General features: G+C 46.4%; 1 protein-coding gene across 3 annotated transcripts in view; it reads left to right on the plus strand.

Moving 5' to 3' along the window:
- Positions 1 to 15,836: 15,836 nt before the first annotated feature.
- AFG1L (AFG1 like ATPase) overlaps positions 15,837 to 24,742 on the plus strand; it is a 372,398-nt gene continuing 363,492 nt past the window's right edge. For all 3 annotated transcript variants that reach the window (XM_029595310.1, XM_029595309.1, XM_029595311.1), the window contains exon 1: positions 15,837 to 15,942. In XM_029595310.1, coding sequence (XP_029451170.1) covers positions 15,849 to 15,942 — 94 coding nt within the window. In that variant the 5' untranslated portion in view covers positions 15,837 to 15,848. The remainder of the gene's footprint in view (positions 15,943 to 24,742) is intronic.

Raw genomic sequence — 24,742 nt, forward strand, 5'->3', positions numbered from 1 at the left:
CTCAATACGGATTCCGGAAATCGCTAAGCACAGAAACCCTGCTCATCTCCCTCACAGACCACCTCGTTATGGGTCTAGATAAGGGGACCTCCTTCCTGCTAGTACTACTCGACATCTCGGCGGCCTTCGACACGGTGAACCATTCCATCCTCCTGAATAGACTATCTGATATAGGGATAAAAGGAACAGCCCTCAGATGGTTCGACTCCTTCCTCACCAATAGAGGTTATAAGGTCAAAGTGAACAATAAAGAATCCCCACTAATCAATCCCTCACTAGGAGTTCCCCAGGGCTCCTCCCTGTCCCCCATCCTCTTCAACATATACCTCCTCCCTCTCTGCCAACTGCTAACAGATCTAGGGCTGAAACATTACCTCTATGCAGACGATGTCCAAATTCTAATCCCTATAACCGAGTCAGTTACAAAAACACTCAATTTCTGGAACAACTGCCTTCAAGAGATCAATCTCCTCCTCTCCAGCCTAAACCTGGTACTCAACACGGCTAAAACAGAAACTCATCCATATAACGCCAGAACACAGTGACACACTTCAACCAACCCAACCCAATACTCTAATCACGCAAGCAAGAGACCTCGGAGTAGTAATAGACAACCATCTGAATCTCAAGAAGTTCATCAACCAAACCACCAAAGACTGCTTCTATAAATTACAGATACTAAAACGACTCAAACCACTCTTACACTTTCGAGACTTCAGATCGGTTCTCCAAGCCATTCTGTTTTCTAAGATTGACTACTGCAATTCTATTCTGCTTGGTCTCCCCTCCTCCTCCACCAAACCACTCCAAATGCTCCAGAAATGGCCGCAAGAATCCTTACAAACATGAACAGAAGGGAGCATATCACCCCCATCCTCAGAGATCTGCATTGGCTACCTATAAGCTTTAGAGTCAGACACAAAGCCCTGTCTATTATTCACAAAACTATTCACCACCAGGCACCCTTAGACTTGCAACTCCCACTCAGGCTCCACACATCCTCCACACATATCAGGGAAGTATACAAAGGATTCCTACACGCCGCCCCCACTAAATCCACCCAGCTAACAACCACTAGAGAACGGGCCTTCTCAACAGCGGGACCTAGCATATGGAATGCCATTCCCCCGGAGCTCAGACAGGAACCTTGTTTGCGGACATTCAAGAAAAAGCTCAAGACCTGGCTATTTCGTCAAGCCTTCCTGTAACTAAACCAACTCCAGCTTGGTTAAAGAATAGGTCATGGATATTAGACTCGTAACTAGACAATCTTCAGCAAAGTCACTATGACAGCACCGTTATTGTTACTGAGTTACTCCTTCCGCTGCTAGCGTTTTCTTCTCCCCACCCCAGTACCCCTGTTTTATTGTAACTTTCTTGCAACTTGTTTTTTGTTAAGGTTAATGTTTCTTGTCACACTGTTCATTGTAAACCGATCTGATATGATATTTTTCATGAAGGTCAGTATAAAAAAAGTATAAATAAATAAATAAATAAATCAGCAAATGCTGCAGTTTTAAAGGTTTCCCCCTGCAACTCAAGGCCCCTGATTTGTGGGTCTGTGGCAATTTTCCTAAGTAGTGGGTCTAGGGACAGGATGTAAAGCAGCGGTGAAAGTGGACAGCCCTGTCGGGTTCCATGCTGAATGTCAAAGCTACTCGACATGTCTCTATTGGTCAGAACACAGGAGGAGGGCACCTGATAAAGGAAAGAGATATTGCACATTATATCACCCTTTAGCCTTTAGCCCAAAGCATTTCAATACGGAGAATAAATACAGCCAAGCCACCCTATCAAACGCTTTTTCAGCGTCAAACCCCACAGCCACTGCTGGCAGCCCCTTAACCCGACAATGTTCCATCACCATCCATAAGCGTATAATGTGTTTCCTGAACGCCTTGCCCTTTACAAACCCAGCTTGTTCATCTGCAATCAGATGGGGGATAACCATGTGCAGCCTGGTGGCTATGATCTTTGCAAATAGTTTAGTATCAAAGTTCAGAAGAGAGATGGGGCGATAGGACGCAGGCTGTAGGGGATCTTTACCACCTTTGGGGAGGACCGTGATATATGCTAAAGTGGCGTCTTTTGGAAAGGCCCCATGTTCATACGCCGCCCTAAAATATTCCCTTATATCGGCTCCCATGTCTTTGTATAGAATCCTATAGTATTCTGCGTTAAACCCATCAGGGCCCAGGGCTTTATGTGTTGGGCCCTGGGCCCAACACATAAAGCCCTGGGCCCTGATGGTCTCGTGGATGCCAATGGGCCTGTTAAGCCAGTCCAGCTGCTGGGAGGACATCTGAGGTAAGGTTATCCCGTGGAAAAACTTCTCTTCCTGTACTGTGGAGTCCTGCACGTCTTCCGCTGCATATAAATTCCCATAAAACCCCCTAAGGATGTCACATATAGCTGCTGCAGAGCTGTGTCTGGCCCCTTTAGAGTCTAGTAGTGCGTTTATATATGTTTGTCCCCGATGAGCTTTAACTAGGGTAGCTAGGAGTTTCCCTTCCATCCAGATCATTGAATGATCTGAGAATTCGGGCAGCCCAATCTCCGCCCGCATCACCTGTGCCAAGCTTTCCTTAGAATACAGAATATAATCTAGCCTAGACATAGTCAGGTGGGCCTGGGACATATGTGTATAATCTGCCTCCTCTGGATGCATAGTTTGCCAAACATCAAGAAGTTGCAGGTGGTTACATAGGTATTGAATCCAGTTGTCGGTGAGGACCTGTCTAACAAAGGGTCCACCACGCAGTTGAAGTCTCCAGCCACCATCAAGGGGCCCTGTGCCACCTTCAAGAGATCCTGCATTAAAGCCGTGAAGAAGCCATGCGAGTACACGTTAGGGGCGTAGACGCTACAAATAGTGGTGACCCGTCCACTTATTTTCCCCACCACTATAAGGTACCAGCCCTGGCTGTCCTCAACGGTGGTGAGCCATTCCCAAGCAACCTGTTTGCCAATCAAGATCGCCACCCCCCATTTTCTATGAACTGCTGCCACCGAGTAGACTTCTCCCACCCAGTCTTTTTTTAACTTTCTATGCTCGAGAGAAGTTAAATGTGTCTCCTGGATGCAAGCAACCTGTGCTTTGTGCCTACGAAGGGACGTTAGCAATTTAGTGCGTTTTACCAGGGATCCCATTCCTGCAACATTCCAGGATATTAATCAAATGCATTTACCCATACTTAATCCAGAAAAATGTAGTTATGGTGAAGTTAAGGCCCTGCAATAAGATGGTTAGAATCAACTCCCCTCAGCCTGGGAGCTGAGCCTTGAGTGTGCACTCTTCCGGTGTACGCTGCTCTGCCGCTTCTGTGCAGCTGCTGGAAGCTTTCCCTCTTCCCTTCGGGGTAACTACTAACCTGGGTACCCGCTCCTCGGGGGCCCTTCTTCTTCTTTCAGGTGCCTTACTGGGATCAGGTACTCTCTCCTTGAGGGCCTGCTCTCCCTGCCTCGGTGCCTGGAACCATCTACTTCTGCCTGGTGGAAACCTTCTACATCACAGCTACCATCTAGTGAGTAATCTAATTCTCAGTCTATCTCATCTACAGCTTTGCTGTGCTGGGAACCCTACACCGGAATCTCCCTATACCAACTTGGGGAGAAGGGGCCCTCCGCCGAGGGTCCCTGGACTGCTACTTCAGAACCTGCTCACTACTGCCACCTCTGGTGGCCTACATCTGCTGTTTAATAAAAGACAATTCAGTGTTTGTGCGTCCTGAGTCTAGCCGAGTACTGTGGCTCCCCACGGGGCTCCTCCCCATGGGCGTGGTCATCTGCCACAGTACCTAAGAATCCACCCAAACACCTCAAAACCCAAACAACAAATTTCTTAGACGGCTATTCATTTCTTGCAGCTGGGCTTACAAAATTAAACTGACTGCCAGAGCCACTTGCATCAAATGTCAGGTTGCAGAAGGTACCTTATTCCATCTATTTTGGAGTTGCGATAAAGTACTTGAGTTCTGGCGCGGCATTTTGCGTTTCCTCACCAGTCTCCTTGCTACGACTATACCGATGGACCCACACTTATTTATTTTTATTTATTTAAAAACTTTTCTATACCGTCGCTAAGTTATATACCATCACAACGGTTTACAAATAGGCACATAGACTAAGGTAAGTAAATGTAGGATATCGTACATTCTAACATGTGCCAAGAAAGTTCGGTTACAATTTAATAAATAAAATCATTATTTGAGTAATGTTGGTCAAGCCCAGGTGTATTATTGTGTTACTATCGCTTTGAAATATTACTTCTTAAATGTAGGATTGAGTAAATTCATTCTCATCTGCATTACCCTGTACTTTCATTCTCTCTACCCTCCACACTCTTTTATTTTATTTATTTATTTATTTATTTATTTAAGGTTTTTATATACCGGCAATCATGAGCACATATCTTGCTGGTTTACATGAAACGGGGGTGCATTAATAAACATCAAACTCAAAACTGTGGTGACCGAAGGAGATAGTTACAATTAACAAGGGTCGCAGAACTTGGAGAAGAAGGAAGAGAAAGGAAAGAATAAATGGTTAGACAATATACAAATTAAGTTAAATACTATGTACAATACTATGTACACTCTTTAGTGAAGGCTTTTTTAAAGAGCCATGTTTTTAGATTTTTCTTAAAAGTTTTGAGATTATTCTGTAATCTGAGTTCGGGGGGCATCGTGTTCCATAATATGGGCCCAGCCAATGATAAAGCCCTTTCTCTCACTTGGGTTAATTTTGCTGACTTTACTGAAGGGATTGTTAGTAGTGCTTTGTTTGCTGATCGGAGGTTTCTTTGTGGAACGTGTACTCGTAAGGCTGTGTTTAGCCAGTCTGCTTCTTTATCATATATTAGTTTGTGTATGGTGCATAAGGCTTTGTATTGCCTCTTTGAGGTGATGGACACCCTGCCGGACTCTATCTCAACTAAACAGAGGGTGTTTCTGCAACAGGCCTTTTGGCTGGCGAAACAAGCGACACTGGACATGTGCCTAAGGAGGACCCACCCTCTGTGACATCCTGGAGGGTGAAACTACATCGCACAGCAATATATGAACATATCACAGCAAAAAGGTTGACACCTGCCAAATACAAGGAATTCCTGGATAAATGGTCGGCGTTCCTCTTGTTTTTAAGTGTCAAAGCCCGGAGCAGACTATTTCAGATGTCGTAATTACTGCCATATGACCCCAAAGCAGTTCTGGGACCACAACACATTACATCTTGGATTAGTGGGTATATCTGGCACTGGATGCTAATACACACACATAAATGTAAGAGAAAAGTGCACTGTTTATTATCACAACATTTTAAATAACTGTGGAAATGTGTCTTAAAATACACATACACTCACACATCCATACCTTAAAAACACCACACATAATACAGGGTAATAGTCCCCAAAATCATAAGACTCATACAGCAATGAATTCTAATAAACAAATACAAAGTCATATAACGGTGTTCCCTGTGGCTTAATATTACCACTTACAACTCTATGTCAGGCTTTTGCCCGATTTTTCAAGGCTATCAATATGAAACTATTCCCTGTGGCTTATATATCGCCACTTACAACACTATATCTGGCTTTCGCCCAATATTTTAAAGCTATCGACACACAACTGAAACACTGAAATATGACTATATAATAGTTTCCATGTCCTAAATATATTCTTCAATTGGCAGACATCCCCGTATGTATCTCCTCGCTTCTAGGAATCACTTCATATCATTGATGTAATTTAACCCCTTCATTCCCTTCTGGGCATGTTATCATTGTGGCTTAACCCCAACAAGCGGCCCTTGTTTCACAACCATCTGCTTCCTCAGGGGGATGGTAACCACAATAGCGTCTATGATTCAATTATTCCCAGACCACGCCAAACATTACCGCCGCAGACTCCTTAACATATCCCAGCCAACATGTTTCCATATGAAGGAAATTATCCATTCCTTAAAAATCGTCAAAATCTGACAAACTTCTCAAAACTCCCATTCACAAAAAGCTGTTTCCACTTCCTGATGCTTGTAACTCAGCTAGGCACTACGTATGGCTCCTCAAAAGCCATCTCTTCTCCAAGCTGAAAAGTCCTAACCTCTTTAGACTTTCCTCATAGGGGAGCTGTTCCATTCCCCTTATCATTTTGGTTGCCCTTCTCTGTACCTTCTCCATCGCAACTATATCTTTCTTGAGATGCGGCGACCAGAATTGTACACAGTATTCAAGGTGCAGTCTCACCTTGGAGCGATATAGAGGCATTATGACATTTCACCATGGAGCGATACAGAAGCATTATGACACCTGTATAGGTCCCTGGTGAGACCTCACTTGGAATACTGTGTACAATTCTGGAGACTGCACCTTCAAAAGGATATAAACAGGATGGAGTCAGTCCAGAGGGTGGCTACTAAAATGGTCAGTGGTCTTCGTTCTAAATCATATGGGGATAGACTTAAAGATCTAAACATGTATATCATAGAGAAAAGGCGAAATAGGGGAGATATGATAGAGACGTTTAAATACCTCAAAGGTTTCTGTGCACAGGAGGTGAGCCTCTTTCAATGGAAAGGAGGCTCTAGAATGGGGGGCCATGGGATGAGGGTGAAAAGGGGTAGATTCAGAAGTAATCTTAGGAAATATTTCTTCAGTGAGGGAGGTGAGTGTGTGGAACAGCCTCCCAGTAGAGCGGGTAGAGACAAAACAGTATCTGAATTCAAGAAAGCATGGGATAAATACAAGAGATCTCTTTGGAAGTGATGGGAATTATAAAGCTAAATCAATTGGCGAATGGACAGAGTAGATGGGCCATATGGTCTTTTTCTGACATATTTCTATGTATATGTGAGGGAGTGTGAATCTGCCTGCTGAAAGGCTACCGTGATGAGTCAGTATTTTATTTGTTTCCTTGCGCTATCCTTGTGTGTGAATGTGTGTATGTTGTGTGTAAGAGAGGAGGATTTGTGTGTGTGTGTGTGAGGGAGTGTGTATTGGCCTGCTGGAAGTCCAGGGCAGTGAATTGGTATTAGGTATAAGGGAGGAGGTTGGCTGTGTGGTAAGGGAGAGTGTATCTGTGTGCTGGAGCACTGGGATGGGGAGGTGAGTCAGTGTTTAGTATAAGAGATGAGGATGGGGGTGGGGGTGTGTGTATGAGGGAATGTGTGTTGGGTGTGAGAGAAGGTGTATCTGTGCGCTGAAAGTCAGTGTTGGATATAAGAAAGCAGGATGGGTATGTGTGTGTGAGGGAGGGGAGTGTGTATCTGAGTGCTGGAAGGCCGGGGTGATGAGTCAGGGTTTAGTATAAGGGGGGAGGATGGGAGTATGTGTCAGGGAGTGTGTTGGGTATAAGGGAGGGTGTATTTGTGTGCTGAAAGGCCGAGGCAGAGAGTCAATGTTGGGTATAGGGTAGGAGGATAGTTGTGTGTGTGAGGGAGTATGTACTGTGTGCTAGAAATCTGGAATAGGGCAGTGACTCAGTGCTTAGTATAAGGAAGAAGGATGGGGTTGTGTGTGAGGGAGTACATCTTGGATGTGAGGGAGGAGGGTGAGAGAGTGTGTATCTGCACTGGAAGGCTGGGCCAGGCGGGGAGAGAGTAAATGAGTCAGTATTTATTATAAGGAAGGAAGATGGGGATGTGTGTGATGGAGTGCATGTTGGGTGTGAAGGAGGAGGGTTAGGAAGTGTGTATCTGCATGCTGGAAGGCTGGGCCAGGGTTGAGAGTGAGAGAGTCAGTGTATTGGGTGTGAGGGAGGAGGATGAGGGTGAGTGTGAGGGAGTTTGTATCTGTGAGCTGGAATGCATGTGCCAGGGGATGGAGTGAGTGAGTCAGTGTGTTGGGTGTGAGGGAGGAGGAGGAGGATGAGGGTGATTGTGAGGGAGTATGTATCTGTGAGCTGGAAGGCTGGGCTGGGGGGGGGGAGGGGGGAACGAGTGAGTCAGAGTGTTTGTTATACAGGTGGAGGATGGGCGTGTGTGTATTGGGTATGAGGGAGGCGGGTGGGGGTATGTATGAGGGAGTGTGTATTTGCAGGCTAAAAGTCCTGGATGGGGTGGGGAGTGAGTGAGTGAGTGAGTTGTTCCATCCCCATACTCAAGAGAAAACCCAGAAATAACTCTCCACCAGACCCCATTCAGACACCCAGACAACAAAGACTCATCAACATCATGACATCTCCCATTACACAACTCCTCGGCCTTTCATTATTCACTTTAACCTTATTCAATGCACAGTCACTGTCCAAAAAAATGCACCTTCTAAATGATTACCTAATTGACAACAACCCTGACATATGTGCAATAACGGAAACATGGCTAAAACCCACGGACATATCATTAACAACCACTACCTACACAATCCTTCGACCTCTTCTCAATACCTAGACCGAAAAAGAAAGGAGGAGGAATTCTACTTGCTGCAAAAAAAACAATTGGGTATAACACTACAACAATCATACTCCACCTCAAAACTTGAATGCTCCATATTCAAATCTCAACATCTACAAATATTCCTCATTTACGCCACACCAGGAACTCTAGAGGCTAACCCCTCCCCTCTAATAGAGATGATAGCCAAACATCTAAATTCAGACAAACCAACCATCATACTGGGAGACTTCAACATTCACGTAGACTCCACCCCTCAATCCACTAACTGCGAAACTTTCCTCACCTCCCTCAGTCACCTTGGATTCACACAAATAATCAGCGGGCCCACTCACAAAGCAGGTCATACATTAGACCTCATATTTATCAACGATAGCTGGTCCATCCATACAAATCCCACCTGCACGCCAATCCCATGGTCAGACCACCAGCTTATAGACACAACCCTCAAAATGAAAAACACACCTCCTCCAAACATCTCCAAAACCACCATTCATTTCAGGAAACCATGCGCACTGGAGTTACTCAACAAACAATGCTCCAAAGACCTCAAACAAATTGACTTCTCAGACGCCAACACAGCCACCACTTCATGGATCAAACTCACGAACAAAATAGCTGATCAACTCTGCCCAACCTCCTCAAAAGAAATCCAACAGACACGAGACAACAGAAAACCATGGTTCACCCCGGAACTCAAAACCCTGAAACAGAAACTACGAAACAAAGAACAAAGCTGGAGAAACAACCCTTCTCCCACATCCAGACTTGACTACAAAGCCACCCTCAACACCTACAGAAACGCCATACACAAAACAAAAAAGGACTTCTATGCAAAAAGAATTCATAACTTCATCTTCGACTCGAAGGCTTTATTCTCCTACGTTTCATCACTCACCAAACCAACACCACCATCCATTCCAGACCATCTAGCGCTCAGTAAGGCCAACGAACTAGCCACCTACTTCAAAACACAAATCTCAAACCTCACCCTCTCCCTTACAACCCACCAAACGCTTCCAACACCTCATAGCACATACCAACTCACTCTGAATTCTAGACTAGAGTCATTCGAGCCCACATCAGCCATGGAGATTGAAAATTTACTTAAAAAAATTAAACCATCGGCACATCCCTCGGACCCACTCCCTACTAATTTGCTCACTGCCATCTCTAGCACCGTCGCAAAACCTATTGCAGAAATCATCAATACCTCCTTAGCCATGGGCACAGTTCCTAATCAGCTAAAACTTGCAATCCTCAAACCCCTACTGAAAAAACCAACTGCATCACCCATGGACCCAGCCAACTACAGACCCATTGCAAACCTGCCCCTGATCTCCAAACTGATGGAAAAAGCGGTAAATAAACAACTTTCCGAATACCTCGAGGAGCACAGCATTCTTTCCCCGGCACAATATGGTTTTCGCAAATCTCGAAGCACAGAGTCCCTTCTGCTTTCCCTCACTGATAATTTACTTTTGAACCTGGAGAAAAAACAGTCATTCTTACTGGTCCTACTTGACCTATCTTCAGCATTCGACACGGTAAATCACTCACAACTCCTAGAACAACTATCAAACATAGGAATCAAAGGCACAGCCCTCTGTTGGTTCAAATCGTTCCTATCCAACAGGTATTACAAGGTCAGAATCAACAACAAGGAATCTGACCCCATCCTATCAGACCAAGGCGTACCACAAGGTTCATCCCTCTCCCCTACCCTGTTCAACATTTACCTCCTCCCCCTCTGCCATTTGCTATCTCAACTCAAGCTTACTCATTACCTCTATGCAGACGACATCCAGATCCTAATCCCCATCACAGAATCAATTAAAAAAACCTTCGTCTACTGGGAGAATTGTCTTAAACCAATTAAACAACTACTCTCCAGCCTAAACCTGATTCTAAACTCCAGCAAAACAGAGCTGCTACTAATCTCACACAACCCGAACAACCACCCACCTAGTCTGGCACAAACCACATCTTTAAACATGGAGCTCTCTGTAGACGTCAGGAATTTAGGAACTTGGCTTGACAATCAACTTAACCTTAAAAAATTCATAAACACAACCACCAAGGACTGCTTCTTTAAACTACAGGTCCTAAAGAAACTAAAGCCACTTCTTCACTTCAATGACTTTCGCCTCGTTCTTCAATCCATTATTTTTTCGAAACTTGATTACTGCAACTCAATCTTACTGGGCCTCCCCTCCAACAGCATCAAACCCCTACAAATGGTACAAAACGCCGCAGCCAGAATCCTAACTAACACTAATAGAAGAGACCATATTACCCCCATCTTGAGCTACCTCCACTGGCTACCCATCAAACAGAGAATCATATATAAAACCTTAACCATTATCCATAAAACAATTCATAACGTCGCACCTATATCTCTACAAACTCAACTTCGCCTACACTCATCGGCCAGACCCATCAGAAGCGCCTACAAAGGCACATTAGTCGCAGCTCCCACCAAATCAACGCTAAGAAAAAGAGCACTATCCACTGCGGGACCACATCAATGGAATGCGCTCCCACCAGACATAAGACTCGAACCCAACCTACCAGAGTTCAAAAAAAGGTTAAAAACCTGGCTCTTCAGGCAAGCGTTCCAATTCCCAGAGTGTAACTAGGCACCTCCTCCTGTCTTTCAGATCCAACCATTGCAAGGTGTCACAAACACATTGACACTCAAATTCATACACGGACTTGATTATTCGCAATATCTATTTATTTAAGTCATCCTTCTCATATTATATTATTTAACCGATTACTTGCAGACTATATACGCTACTAAAGTTCCTTGTAAAATGTGAACACAAATAATGTTATAATAATATTATCTGTTTGTTAAATACTATTGTTACTTTCACTGTTCCTTGTAATAATGTTCAATAGTTGATTGTTATTGTTCTATGTTCTATGTAAAAAACCCCAGTCTAACCTCCCAGACCAGGGCAACCTTTTCGTTACTTGTAAACCGGACTGATTTGTATTGCATACAGGAATTCCGGTATATAAAAATTAAAAATAAATAAATAAAAATAAAATATAAAGTAGGAGGATGGGTGTGTATGTTGGGTGTGAGGGAGTGTATCTGCAGGCTGGAAGGCCAGGCTGGGATGAGGAGTGAGTGAGTGAGATGTTGGATATAAGGGAGGAAGACAGGGGTGTGTGTTGAGTGTAAGGGAGGAGGATGTGTGTTGAGTGTGAGGGAAGACTGTGAGGTTGTGTGTGAGGGAGGAGGAGGCAGTGTGTGCTGTGTGTGAAGGAGGAGGATGGAGTATGTGTGAGGGAGTGTGTGTTGGGTGCGAAGGAGGAGGGTGAGGGTGTGCATCTGCGCGCTGGAAGACTGGCCGGGGCATGGGAGTGAGTGAGTCAATGCAATGCATAAAAGGAGGAGGATGGGAGTGTGTGTTGGGTATAATGTTTAATGTGTGTTTTAATGCTTAATGCTGTTTTTAAATGCGTTTACATAATTTTATATATGTTGTAACCTGCTTAGCTCAGCAGATTCATAAGGGAGTGTATTTGCGCACTGGAAGGCCAGGCTGGGGCGGGGAGATAGTGAGTGAGTCAGTGTGCTGGGCATGAGGGAGGAGGATGGAGATGTGTGTTGGGTGTGAGGGAGGAGAGTGAGAAAGAGTGTGTTGGTGTGAGGGGGGACAGTGAGGGAGTGTGTGTTGGGTGTGAGAGAGGAGGATGGGTGTGTTTATTCAGAGTTGGGGGGAGTGTGTATTGGGTGTGAGAGAGGAGGAGGTGTGTGTGTGTGTAGGGTGTCAGGGTGTTTGTGAGGGAGTGTGTGTTGGGTGAGAGGGAGGACAGTGAGGGAGTGTGTGTTGGGTGAGAGGGAGGAGGATGCGGGTGTTGAGAGTGAGGGTAGGTATGAGCGAGGAGATTGGGGGTGCGAGTTGACAATGAGGGTGTGTGTGAGGGAGAATGATGGGGGTGTGTTGACAGTGAGGGTGGGTGTGTTGGGTGTGAGGGAGGAGGATCAGGCGTGTGTGATGACAGTGAGGGTGTGTGTGTTGGGTGTGAGGGAGGAGAGTAAGGAAGTGTGTGTTGGGTGTGAGAGAGGAGGATGGGGTGGTGGTGGTTTTCAGAGAGAGGGGGGTGTGAGGGAATGTGGGTTGGGTGTGAGAGGAGGATGGAGTAGTGTGTTGAGAGTGAGGATTGGGTGTGAGAGAGAAAAATGCGGGTGTGTGTGTAAGGGAGTGTGTGTTGGGGCGAGTGGAGGAGGATGGGGGTATGGTGTTGAGAGTGAGGGAGTATGTGTTGGATGTTAGGTGAGGAGGATGAGGGGGTTGTGTGTTAAGAATGTGGGGGATTGTGGGCAGGAGGGGAATGTGGGTGTGTGGGAGGGGGGTGCAGGGGTGTGTGAGGGGAATGTGTGTTGGGTGCGAGGGAGGAGAATGAGGGCGTGTGTGTTGGGTGTGAGGGAGGTGGAAGCAGGGGTGGTGTGAGGGAGTGGTGTGTTGGGTGTGAGGGGGGAGGGCGGCGAGGGTGTGTGAGGGGAGTGTGTTGTGTGAGGGAGGAGGCTGGTGTGTGTGTGTGTGTGTGTGTGAGGGAGAAGGATGCCGGTTTTGTGTGTAGGGTGTGAGGGAGGGAGAAATGCGGGGGGAGGGGGGGTGAGGAGTGTGTTTTTGGATGTGAGGGAGGAGAATGTGGGTGTGTGTGAGGGAGTGTGTGCTGGGTGCGAGGGAAGAGGATGGGGGTATGTGTTGAGAGTGAGGGAGTATGTGTTGGGTGGAGGGAGGTGGCAGCAGGGGTGTTGAGGGTGAGTGTGTGTTTGGTGTGAGGGGGAGTATGCGGGGTGTGTGTGTGAGGGAGGTGTGTGTGAGAGGGAGGAGGATGCGGGGGGGGGTGAGGGAGTGTGTGTTGGGTGTGATGGAGGAGGCTGGGTGTGTGGTTGTGGGGGGGGGATGAGTATGAGTGAGTATTGGGTGTGAGGGAGGAGAGGTTGTGTGTGTGAGTGAGTGAGGGAGGAGGCTGGATGTGTTGAGTGTAAGGGAGGAGGCTGGGGGTGTAAGGGAGGAGGCTGGGGGTGTGTGTGAGGAAGAAGGATGCCAGTTTGTGTGTTGGGTGTGAGGGAGGAGGATGCCAGTTTGTGTGTTGGGTGTGAGGGAGGAGGATGCCGGTATGTGTGTTGGGTGTAAGGGAGGAGGATGCCAGTGTGTATGTTGGGTGTGAGGGAGGAGGATGCCAGTTTGTGTGTTGGGTGTGAGGGAGGAGGATGCCAGTGTGTATGTTGGGTGTGAGGGAGGAGGATGCCAGTTTGTGTGTTGGGTGTAAGGGAGGAGGATGCCAGTGTGTATGTTGGGTGTGAGGGAGGAAGATGCCAGTATGTGTGTTGGGTGTAAGGGAGGAGGATGCCAGTGTGTATGTTGGGTGTGAGGGAGGAGGATGCCAGTTTGTGTGTTGGGTGTGAGGGAGGAGGATGCCAGTTTGTGTGTTGGGTGTGAGGGAGGAGGATGCCAGTTTGTGTGTTGGGTGTGAGGGAGGAGGATGCCGGTATGTGTGTTGGGTGTGAGGGAGGAGGATGCCAGTGTGTATGTTGGGTGTGAGGGAGGAGGATGCCAGTGTGTATGTTGGGTGTGAGGGAGGAGGATGCCAGTTTGTGTGTTGGGTGTGAGGGAGGAGGATGCCAGTGTGTATGTTGGGTGTGAGGGAGGAGGATGCCAGTTTGTGTGTTGGGTGTGAGGGAGGAGGATGCCAGTGTGTATGTTGGGTGTGAGGGAGGAGGATGCCAGTGTGTGTGTTGGGTGTGAGGGAGGAGGATGCCAGTGTGTATGTTGGGTGTGAGGGAGGAGGATGCCAGTTTGTGTGTTGGGTGTGAGGGAGGAGGATGCCAGTGTGTATGTTGGGTGTGAGGGAGGAGGATGCCAGTATGTGTGCTGGGTGTAAGGGAGGAGGATGCCAGTGTGAATGTTGGGTGTGAGGGAGAAGGATGCCGGTTTGTGTGTAGGGTGTGAGGGAGGAGAATGCGGGGGGAGGGGGGGGAGGGAGTGTGTTTTGGATGTGAGGGAGGAGAATGTGGGTGTGTGTGAGGGAGTGTGTGCTGGGTGCGAGGGAGGAGGATGGGGGTATGTGTTGAGAGTGAGGGAGTATGTGTTGGGTGTGAGGGAGGTGGAAGCAGGGGTGTGTGAGGGAGTGTGTGTTGGGTGTGAGGGGGAGGATGCGGGGGTGTGTGTGTGAGGGAGTGTGTGTGAGAGGGAGGAGGATGCGGGGGGGGGTGAGGGAGTGTGTGTTGGGTGTGATGGAGGAGGCTGGGTGTGTGTGTGTGGGGGGGGGGAGGAGTATGAGTGAGTATTGGGTGTGAGGGAGGAGAGGGTGAGTGAGGGAGGAGGCTGGATGTGTTGAGTGTAAGGGAGGAGGCTGGGGGTGTAAGGGAGGAGGCTGGGGGTGTGTGTGAGGAAGAAGAATGCCAGTTTGTGTGTTGGGTGTGAGGGAGGAGGATGCCAGTTTGTGTGTTGGGTGTGAGGGAGGAGGATGCCGGTATGTGTGTTGGGTGTAAGGGAGGAGGATGCCAGTGTGTATGTTGGGTGTGAGGGAGGAGGATGCCAGTTTGTGTGTTGGGTGTGAGGGAGGAGGATGCCAGTGTGTATGTTGGGTGTGAGGGAGGAGGATGCCAGTTTGTGTGTTGGGTGTAAGGGAGGAGGATGCCAGTGTGTATGTTGGGTGTGAGGGAGGAAGATGCCAGTATGTGTGTTGGGTGTAAGGGAGGAGGATGCCAGTGTGTATGTTGGGTGTGAGGGAGGAGGATGCCAGTTTGTGTGTTGGGTGTGAGGGAGGAGGATGCCAGTTTGTGTGTTGGGTGTGAGGGAGGAGGATGCCGGTATATGTGTTGGGTGTGAGGGAGGAGGATGCCAGTGTGTATGTTGGGTGTGAGGGAGGAGGATGCCAGTTTGTGTGTTGGGTGTGAGGGAGGAGGATGCCAGTGTGTATGTTGGGTGTGAGGGAGGAGGATGCCAGTGTGTGTGTTGGGTGTGAGGGAGGAGGATGCCAGTGTGTATGTTGGGTGTGAGGGAGGAGGATGCCAGTTTGTGTGTTGGGTGTGAGGGAGGAGGATGCCAGTGTGTATGTTGGGTGTGAGGGACGAGGATGCCAGTATGTGTGTTGGGTGTGAGGGAGGAGGATGCCAGTGTGTATGTTGGGTGTGAGGGAGGAGGATGCCAGTTTGTGTGTTGGGTGTGAGGGAGGAGGATGCCAGTTTGTGTGTTGGGTGTGAGGGAGGAGGATGCCAGTGTGTATGTTGGGTGTGAGGGAGGAGGATGCCAGTGTGTATGTTGGGTGTGAGGGAGGAGGATGCCAGTGTGTGTGTTGGGTGTGAGGGAGGAGGATGCCAGTGTGTGTGTTGGGTGTGCGCGCACGGGAAGGCCGGGCCTCAGACAGTGAGTCAGTGTTTGCTGCTGCGCTCTGTCCCTGTTGATAAAGTTGTTGTTGTTGCGCCGGTGATGATGGCGGCGGCGGGTAGGGCGTCCTTGGTCCCACTGTGTTGTTTGCTGCGGGCCGTCCGGCAGCGGAGTAAAGCGCCGCTGACGTGCAGAGGTGAGTACCGGGGCAGGCGGCTCTTCCCGGGATTTGGAGCTCTTCTCGTGGCGGGGTCCGGTTCGACCTCCTCCCTCCGTGTGACCCCGATTCGGGCTGCCCTCCCCATCTTCCTCTGTCTGTGCTGCCTGCCGGTCCTCCTGCTCACTCTTTGCGCTTCCGGCTCTGCCTCCTAAGCCGTTAGTCGTAACGTAACCTGACGTTATGGCTTTGCCGGATTGCTTTCTGTGAAACTCTTGTATTTTTCTGACTTCACTTTCTAGCCAGCCCTTGTTATGCTTCCGCCTTCTTGCAGGTTTATGCAAACAGGAGGCTGAAAGGTCCTTGTCCTTAGCTGAACTCCTCCTAGCCTTAATGCTTAATCCCTGCATCTCCCCCAAACGCTTATCTGTCTTGACAGTGTGGCTCAATTAGATTGAAAACTTAAGGGAGCGGGGACGGTCTCTTATATGTACAGCGCTGCGTACAGCTTCTATCTCTGTAGAAACGCTTTAGTAGTAGAGGCAGCGCAAGCTGTCCTAATAGAACCCCCCCCCCCCCCCCCCCCAGCGCTAATGGTGACCTCTGTTTTCATTCTGTTTCATATATTCTAAGAAAATGTTAGGTGTGTTGCAGCTTTTCTTTCCCTTTCTGGGTAACGTAGTTGGATCTTATCCAAAAAATCCTCCTTATATTTTATGAATGTTTGGCATTTGTACACTGAGAACAAATTCACTTCCAGAAAAAAAAATCTTTAAAGTAAGGTGTATCCCCTTTATTCAGAAACAAGAGATGAGAGACAAGGACTAGCCTGTTCAGGTCTGATGAATCTCAGACCTTACTCTCGTATCTGAAACATTGCACTGTTCTCCTTGAAACCTTATGCTTCAATAAATCAGTCAATAAGTGTGTTTATCCCATGCTTTTTTGACTTTTATATTTATAGTTCATGCTTAAGGTGTGTTACATTCAGGTACAGTAGGCATTTCCCTGCCCAGGAGAATTTACAGTCTGAGAGGAAGATTTACAAAGCTGTGATATTTTACCACAAGAGAGGTGAAATATCACGGGGGTATGTCTGTGATATTTTGTCCTTCACCAGTAAAATAACGTGGCTGCTTCTGAGTGATTTATTTTTTTATTGTGGAACAAATCGGTGATTAAAAAGTATCACAGAGAAACAGTGGAAAAAATGTGTGATGGTAGCCCACTTTGCATAGGGCTTACATCATGTTAAAGGGCCACGCAGCCCAAAAGATATTTCCCCTTCCCTCCCCCCCCCCGCCATTCAAAAACCCCTTCTGCCTCTAGAGGTGGCACAGCCTAAAAAAGTTAAAAAATAAATAGCATTTCATCTTGTTGGATGATGTCCCACCCCCTTCCCAAACCTCTCCCCTTTCCAAGTAAAATGCCTAAATTTCAAAACCCAAACCCTCCCTGTGCTTCAAACCTCCTTGCCCCAAGCCATCCAAACAACCCCTCCCCGCCAGATTCCCCCCTTCCATAGATTCAATCCCAGGTTTCTAGTGGGCTGGGCCACTCCCCTCCTCCCCACCCTTTACCAAGAAAGACGCTGGTGGTTTAGAGAGGCTTCCACAACCCCTGGCCCCCCACTTCAAAGAAGAATCCGTGGTGATCTATTTGCGGCCCGGGATGCCTCCAATCTCCTGGCCAGTCAATGCCGTCTTTCAAAATAGCACCGACCAGCCTTCACCTCATCAGTCTTACCTCAATAGTGAGGAAATTAATGGAGATTCTGATTAAGGAAAAGGATAGTGAACTATCTACAATCCAGTGGGTTGCAGCATCCCAGGCAACATGGTTTTACTAGAGGAAGGTTATGCAATATTTTCCCGTCGATAGCAGGGCTGAATTAGCCATGCTGTCTGGGAAGCGTCATGATCCCGAGTAGGCGGAGTTTCCCCTAGCTGATCACAGAGTTTTTGACTCTGTGCTTCTGTGCGGTGGTGTTCCCGCACGGTTCCCTCACCTCTTCAGTTTCTTTTTTTTTTCTGCGAGCTGTTTGCACGCGGGGTTTTTCTTCTAGCAAATTTTTCGCCTGACTGGATTTTTCTTCGTGAATTTTTGGGTTTCTTTCACAAGATTTCTCATCCCAGATGGCTCCGAAGCTATCTGGGTTCAAATATTGTCAGTGTGGCAAAATTTTGTCCATCACTGATGGACATAATTATTGCTACATCTGTTTGGGCCCAGACCACGATCAGAAATCCTGTCGGGACTGTGGGAGGATGTCTCCGCGGGCCCAGCGACACCGGGCTGCGAGGATGGAGAGACTACATACGGGCACTTTGGCCCCACCATCCTCAGTACATTCTTCGCCGGGACCGGCAAAGTCGGGTAAGGCCCATCTAAAGCGAGCGTCCTTGCTGGGACCAGCAGGACTCTGAAGACCTGCTAAAAGTTCCAGGCCAGGGTCTCACACACCCTCAAGGCCTCGCTCAAAAGCCGGGGATCCGGCAGAGGAACTTCGGCGCAAAGAACCGGCGAGGGCGTCGTCGGAGCCTGCGCCATCAGCGTTGTTAAAAAGTAAACACGACACTTCGAAACGAGACGACGCACGAACGAAGCATGGAGCGTTCAAGCTATACGGCGCATCCACGGCGCATCGCCGTGATGGCGCATCTTCGGCGTGTCATAAGACACACGGAGCAGCTACGGCACATAGAGAATCACACGGCGCACCTACGGAGCACAGGTCATTGTCTGCTGCTCCTAGGGCGCATGGTGCAAAAAGAATGCAAGTGCAATCACCAGATCGCACTGCATCAGGCAAACATCGCCATAAATTGCATCATATAAGTTCTGACAAACAGATTGTAAGATCTAGAAGTTCATCAAGAATCTCCATAACTTCTGACGTAGACATTGAAGGTTTTTCTGCATCTGAATCTTTATCATCAGGTCGTACTCCTCCTAGTGACAGTTCTTTGGCCATTCTCTCATCTGTTTCTAGAGAGAAGAGATGCTCTCCTTCCTTGCAAATTCCATTAACAAAACGTATTTGCCCTTTGCCTATTATACCTCCTCAGGGTCAACACAAAGGGAAATCACCTGAGGACATTTTGCTTGCGGCAATTCCAACAAAGGCCCCAAAGCAAAAATTACATATCCCTCCACAAGGTACTTTGGCGGCATCTACTATGATGAAAATCTCAGATATTCTCAACTTTTTTTCCCAAGAACTAGAAAAAACAAAAGAATTTATCACCACAGCATTCTCCAGATGGTTCTCCTGCCTCGCCTCCAGGTGTAGAACCTTTGGAACCGGTCACAGAACCTACACCAACTCAACCAATTAGTCCAGGTTCTCCGGAATCAGTTCATTCTTTGAATTCTTCAATAGGAATGCCATCGGATCCTCAGGAAGGCCTACCTGAACCTTACTCTCTTCCGGAGGACTTGACCTATGCAAAATTCATTGAGAAAGTAGACAGTCTTCTCCAGGTAGAAACAGGAAGGATACCTGATCCCAGAGCTGAAATGCTTGGAATCTTAAAAATATTTGAATCTCCTCCCAAGCCCACTGTTCTACCTCCTCATTCTGTATTGGAAAATCTATTGTTCAAAATCTGGAAAACTCCTTTCTCAACATCGGGTACTTAAAAAAAAAATTGATATTAAGTACAAGATGACAGCGAGTGGCGGTAAATGAAACTTACTCCAAGAAGAGAAGGGTGATGAGTGGAGTGCCTCAAAGATCGGTTCTGGAGCCGGTTCTGTTCAGTATCTTTGTGAGTGATATTTCGGAAGGGTTTCATTTTGGGGATGACCCTAAGGGCTGCAACAGAGTGGGCACACCTGAAGGAATTGAGAGCATAAGAAGTGATCTCGGAAAGCTGTAGGAGTGGTCAGTGTTTTTTTTGATAGCTGGGATTCAATGACGAGAAATGTAGACTCATGCATTTGGGGTGCGATAATGGAAAGTTGCCATATGTGATGGGGTGGGGAGACACTGATGTGCATGAGCCAAGAGAGAGACCTCAAGATGATAGTGTCTGATGATCTGAAGGTAGAAAAGCAGTGTGAGAAGGTGGGTGAGTAAGGCTTGAGAGATGTTGGGCTGCATAGAGAGAGAGGCATAACTAGCAGGAAAAAGGAGGTGATAATGCCCCTGTACAAGATTAAGCTCTAATATAGACAGGAGGCTGATGAGACAACACCCATGTGGGACCTCCTGTACATGCTCAGTAGATCTTAAAGCTCTACTAGCTAGGAGAGAGAAGTCCATTTGATGCCGCTGGATGATATCACCCACATGATATGGCTAAATCATTTTGCTGTCCATGGAAAACACCATTTACGATAAGCAATCTTGCTTTCTTTTAGCTTCAAGGAAGGATTCCACTAGAAGATCCTATGGCTTGAAGTGGAAGAGGTTTGCAGTGTGGTGTGAGCAAAAGACCCTAGATCTTTACTCCTACACCACACAAAAACTGCTTGATTGCTTGTTATATTTATGTGTCTGGTCTCAAAACCTACTCCTTAAGAGTTCAGTTTAGTGCAGTTGGCACTTATTGTTACCATAATAGAAGGTAAGCCCATCTTTGTGCAACCTTTAGTTGTCCAGTTTATGTGGGGCCTACTTCGTTTGAAACCTCCTGTCTGGCCTCCCTCTCTGTCTTGGGACTTCAGCTTTATGTCCCAGCTGATGAAAGCTCTTTTTTGAACTGTTGCACTCATATGACCTGAAATACCTGATGTGTTTTTTTGGTAGTGGTCAGTGATCCAGGCTCTAATAACTTATCCAACTTGTACCAAATTTTATCATGGTAGGGCAGTCTTACGCACCCATCCTAAGTTTCTGCATAAGGTGGTGTCAATTGTCTTTCCAGCATTCTTTCCCAAGCCATACATCCACTGCAAGAGAGCCGTGGCCTTCTACCTGGAGCAGACTGAAGCCCATAGTAAGGCCACCCAACTTCTTGTTTCGTTTGACACAAGCAAATTAGGGGTTGCCGTTGCCACACAGATGCTCTCTAATTGTCCAGCAGATTTCATCTCCTCCTGTTATGCCCAGGCAGGGCTGAATCTGGTGGGCCATATGAAGACTCACTCCGTCTGAGCCATGGCAGTTTCGGTGGCTCACCTGTGATAGAAACATGATGGCAGAAAAAGACCGAATGGGTCATCCAGTCTGCCCATCCATCCAATTAATTTAGCATTTCCTAGCATGTAGCAGATGGACTCAGGACCAATGGGTATAGTGTACTCCTGCTAGCAGTTGGAGACAGATCAGATTTCAATCTGACATCAGCCCCTAGTACATATACCCCTGCAGGAAGTGCAGCTCTTCAGTATTTTCCGTCTCCATAGCAGTTAGGGACTATCTGCACGCTCTCAAGCGTTAGATCAAATTCAAATAAGAAAACCCAAAATTTAAAGAAGAAAACCTACCTGAAGACGAGCCCCTCTCTTCTGCGGTGATACCCTCGGGTCCCTCCCCCAGTTGAGATTCCCGAGGTGATTTCCGTGGTCCCTTGGAGGTGAGCCTCGGTCCGGCGGCCGAATCGCGGCGAGGACCTAGCCCCCGATCCTTCGGGCTTGTTGTTGTGACCGCTAGCACGTGTTCTTGTTGTTTCCTCCTTTACTCATTGGGGGCACTTTGTAGCTAGGGATTCCCCATATGTGAGCACTGCCATCCTGCTTGTCCTTGGAGGAAGCAGATTTACTTACCTGTAACAGCAGGATGTCAGTCTTTACAAAACCCACCTTCCTGAGGAGTATGTTTCTCTGCTTTTTTGTGTTTAATTGTTAAACACGAGACTGAAGGGACCGGCTGCTTCCCCCCCGTGGACATGTGGTATAATGGAAGGCACAGTAAAAAGTTCTAAAAACATTGATATAAGTTTTCCATGCCGGGCTCTATCGGGTGGTGTGACCCATGTGTGAGGCCCGACATCCCATTCTCCTCGGAGAGCACCTGTGTATAGGTAAGCAATTCCGCTTTTTGAATTATGGAAACAGGATTTTCACTAGCTCTGCAAACACATCCACTTAAGATGGGGGAGAAGTTTTTGATGAGGAAAACTAGTGCATTGTAGGTTGGCTGATGTAGGACTGCTTTGTATAACCAGGCCTTTGGAGGGAAATTAGTTTGCAAGAACGAGAGCATCAGGTCTCTACATACATACAGACAGACCCTATGACCCTTGGATCTTATCTGCTCAGTTTATTGGTTAACCAGCAATTATGTTACTATGTTAAGTTATCCGGATAAGTCTTACTTAGCTAACTTTCATAACCAGATATATTTTAATATAGGGCCCAAAAGGACAGACACTCAAGCCACATTTTTAAAAGTGTCAAAATCCAAAATTATCCTCAATTTTCCTACCAACTTCAGGTTCATGTAGGCCTTCCTTACCACTAAGGGTATTTGTTTTTCCATGGTTAACATCAGGTCCAGGTGAACTAGCAAAGACTGCACTTCCTCAGAAAGAGCCAGTACTTGACCACCAGTATAGGGTGATGTTTATGGTGACCCTAACCCAACTTGCAACCAGTTTTCGTACCATTTAAAACTAAGCCATTTTCTTTCAACCACCCGTCCATTGCTAGCAGCTTTTGCAGGGTTTTTTCCAAAAGCCGCCATCCACATAAATAAAAGGGGTTACACCAGCAGATCCAACTAAATCTCTCAAAGGCTTTCTACAGATATTAAATAAAAGCAGAAGTAACGAAGATCCCTGTGGGACCCCTTGGTACACATCATAAAACTTTGAACTTTCCCCCTGAAAACAAATCATTTGACTCCTCTTCAAAAGGAGGTGATCCATTTTAAAACTTGATCACGCAAGCCTAATGCAAAACGACAAGATTGCAAAATTGTTTGATCTTGTGGATCATTCTATCTCTCCCATATTTATTTATTTATTTATTTTAATTTTTTATATACCGGCATTCGCGATGGGAGTCGCATCATGTCGGTTTACAATTAACAGGGTGTGACAAGAGGAGAAAAACTTAGAACATTAACATGTGATATAAGAAGAAATAGCAGTTACAATAAAACAGGGACATAAAGTAACTTGGAAAGTAAGGAAAGCGATAGAAAATTAACAATGTGATAAAAAGAGTAACAAGGTAATATACCGTATATAATAAATTTATATAATATAATAAAATATAATATATAATATATAACATACCGTATATATAATATACCGTATATAATATACCGTATATAATAAAAGCAACATAAAAAACCTGCTCATTTAATGAGAAATAACATTATGGAGTTGTTAGAGTTTATGTTTACCCTGAGGGGAGGTCTTAGTTGATTTGGTTGAGAGAAAGTTCAATTTGTGTCTGGAAAGGCTTTCATAAATAACCAGGTTTTGAGTCTTTTTCTGAATGTAGGAAGGCAGGGTTCCTGTCTCAGTTCTGGTGGGATGGAGTTCCACAAGGTAGGTCCTGCTGCAGAGAAAGCCCTGTCTCTGAGCGTTGTATGGTGAAAGGTTTTGGCAGGTGGAACCTGTAGTGAATCTCTGTATGACTCTCTGATAGGTCTGGTAGAGGTATGTTTTTTAAATGGTATTTGGAGGTTAAGCGGAGAGAGTTGATGGAATGCTTTGTAGATGATGGTGATGGACTTGTATAAGATTCTATAGTGCACTGGCAGCCAATGTAGGTCTTTGAGAATCGGAGATATGTGTTCTCTTCTTCTTGTGTTTGTCAAAATTCTGGCCGCCGTGTTCTGAACCATCTGGAGAGGTTTAGTATGAGAAGATGGGAGACCTAATAGAATGGAATTACAATAATTAACTTAGAGAAGATTATTGATTGCAGAACTGTTCTGTAGTCGTGGAAATGGAAAAAGTGGTTTAATTCTTTTTAAGACGTGCAGTTTATGAAAGCAGTCTTTAGTGGTTTGATTAATAAAAGATTTAAGATTTAGCCGATTATCAATGATGGCTCCTAGGTCTCTTACGTGTGATGTTTGAAAGCCGGATGGAGGATTTGCGGTGAGATAACTGTTTTCGGGGGAAATTATGATGAGTTCAGTTTTTGCAGAATTTAAGATTAGATTTAGACTGGAGAGGAGGTTGTCAATATTTTGAAGGCAATTTTCCCAGATTTTAATAGTTTTAATAAGGGATTCTTTGATAGGGATGACAATCTGGACGTCATCTGCGTATAGAAAGTATTTGAGGTTCAGATTGGTTAATAGTTGACATAGGGGTAAGAGGTAAATATTGAAGAGCGTGGGGGAAAGAGAGGAGCCCTGAGGAACTCCCAGAGTGGAAGGATAGAACTGTGATTCTTTGTTATGTATTTTGACTTTATATCCTCTGTTTCCCAGGAATGATTTGAACCAGTCTAGTGCAGAGCCTGTTATTCCGATGTTCGCTAGTTGATTTATGAGAAGGGAGTGATTCACGGTATCAAAGGCTGCCGATAGGTCAAGGAGTATCAGCAGGTAGGCGTGACCTTTGTCGAGGCCCATGATGAGGTAATCTGTCAGAGATATGAGAAGTGATTCTGTACTTAAGGATTTCCGGAAGCCGTATTGAGTGGGGAATAAAATCTTGTGATCATCGAGGTATCCAGATAATCTGGTGTTGACTAATTTTTCCGTAACCTTAGCTATAAAAGGGAGGTTGGAGATTGGGCGGAAGTTGGAGGGCTCTTTAGGATTTAGATTAGGTTTTTTTAGTAGAGGTTTGATAGAGGCAATTTTCAGGTCATCTGGATAAACTCCTTGGGCTAAGGAACAATTGATGATGTCAGTCAAGGTTTTGGCAATGGTATCAGGTATTAGCAGCAGAAGTTTGGAAGGGATATGGTCAAATGGGTGAGA

Source organism: Rhinatrema bivittatum, chromosome 3 (genome assembly GCF_901001135.1).
Source record: "Rhinatrema bivittatum chromosome 3, aRhiBiv1.1, whole genome shotgun sequence".
Classification (NCBI taxonomy): Eukaryota; Metazoa; Chordata; class Amphibia; order Gymnophiona; family Rhinatrematidae; genus Rhinatrema; species Rhinatrema bivittatum.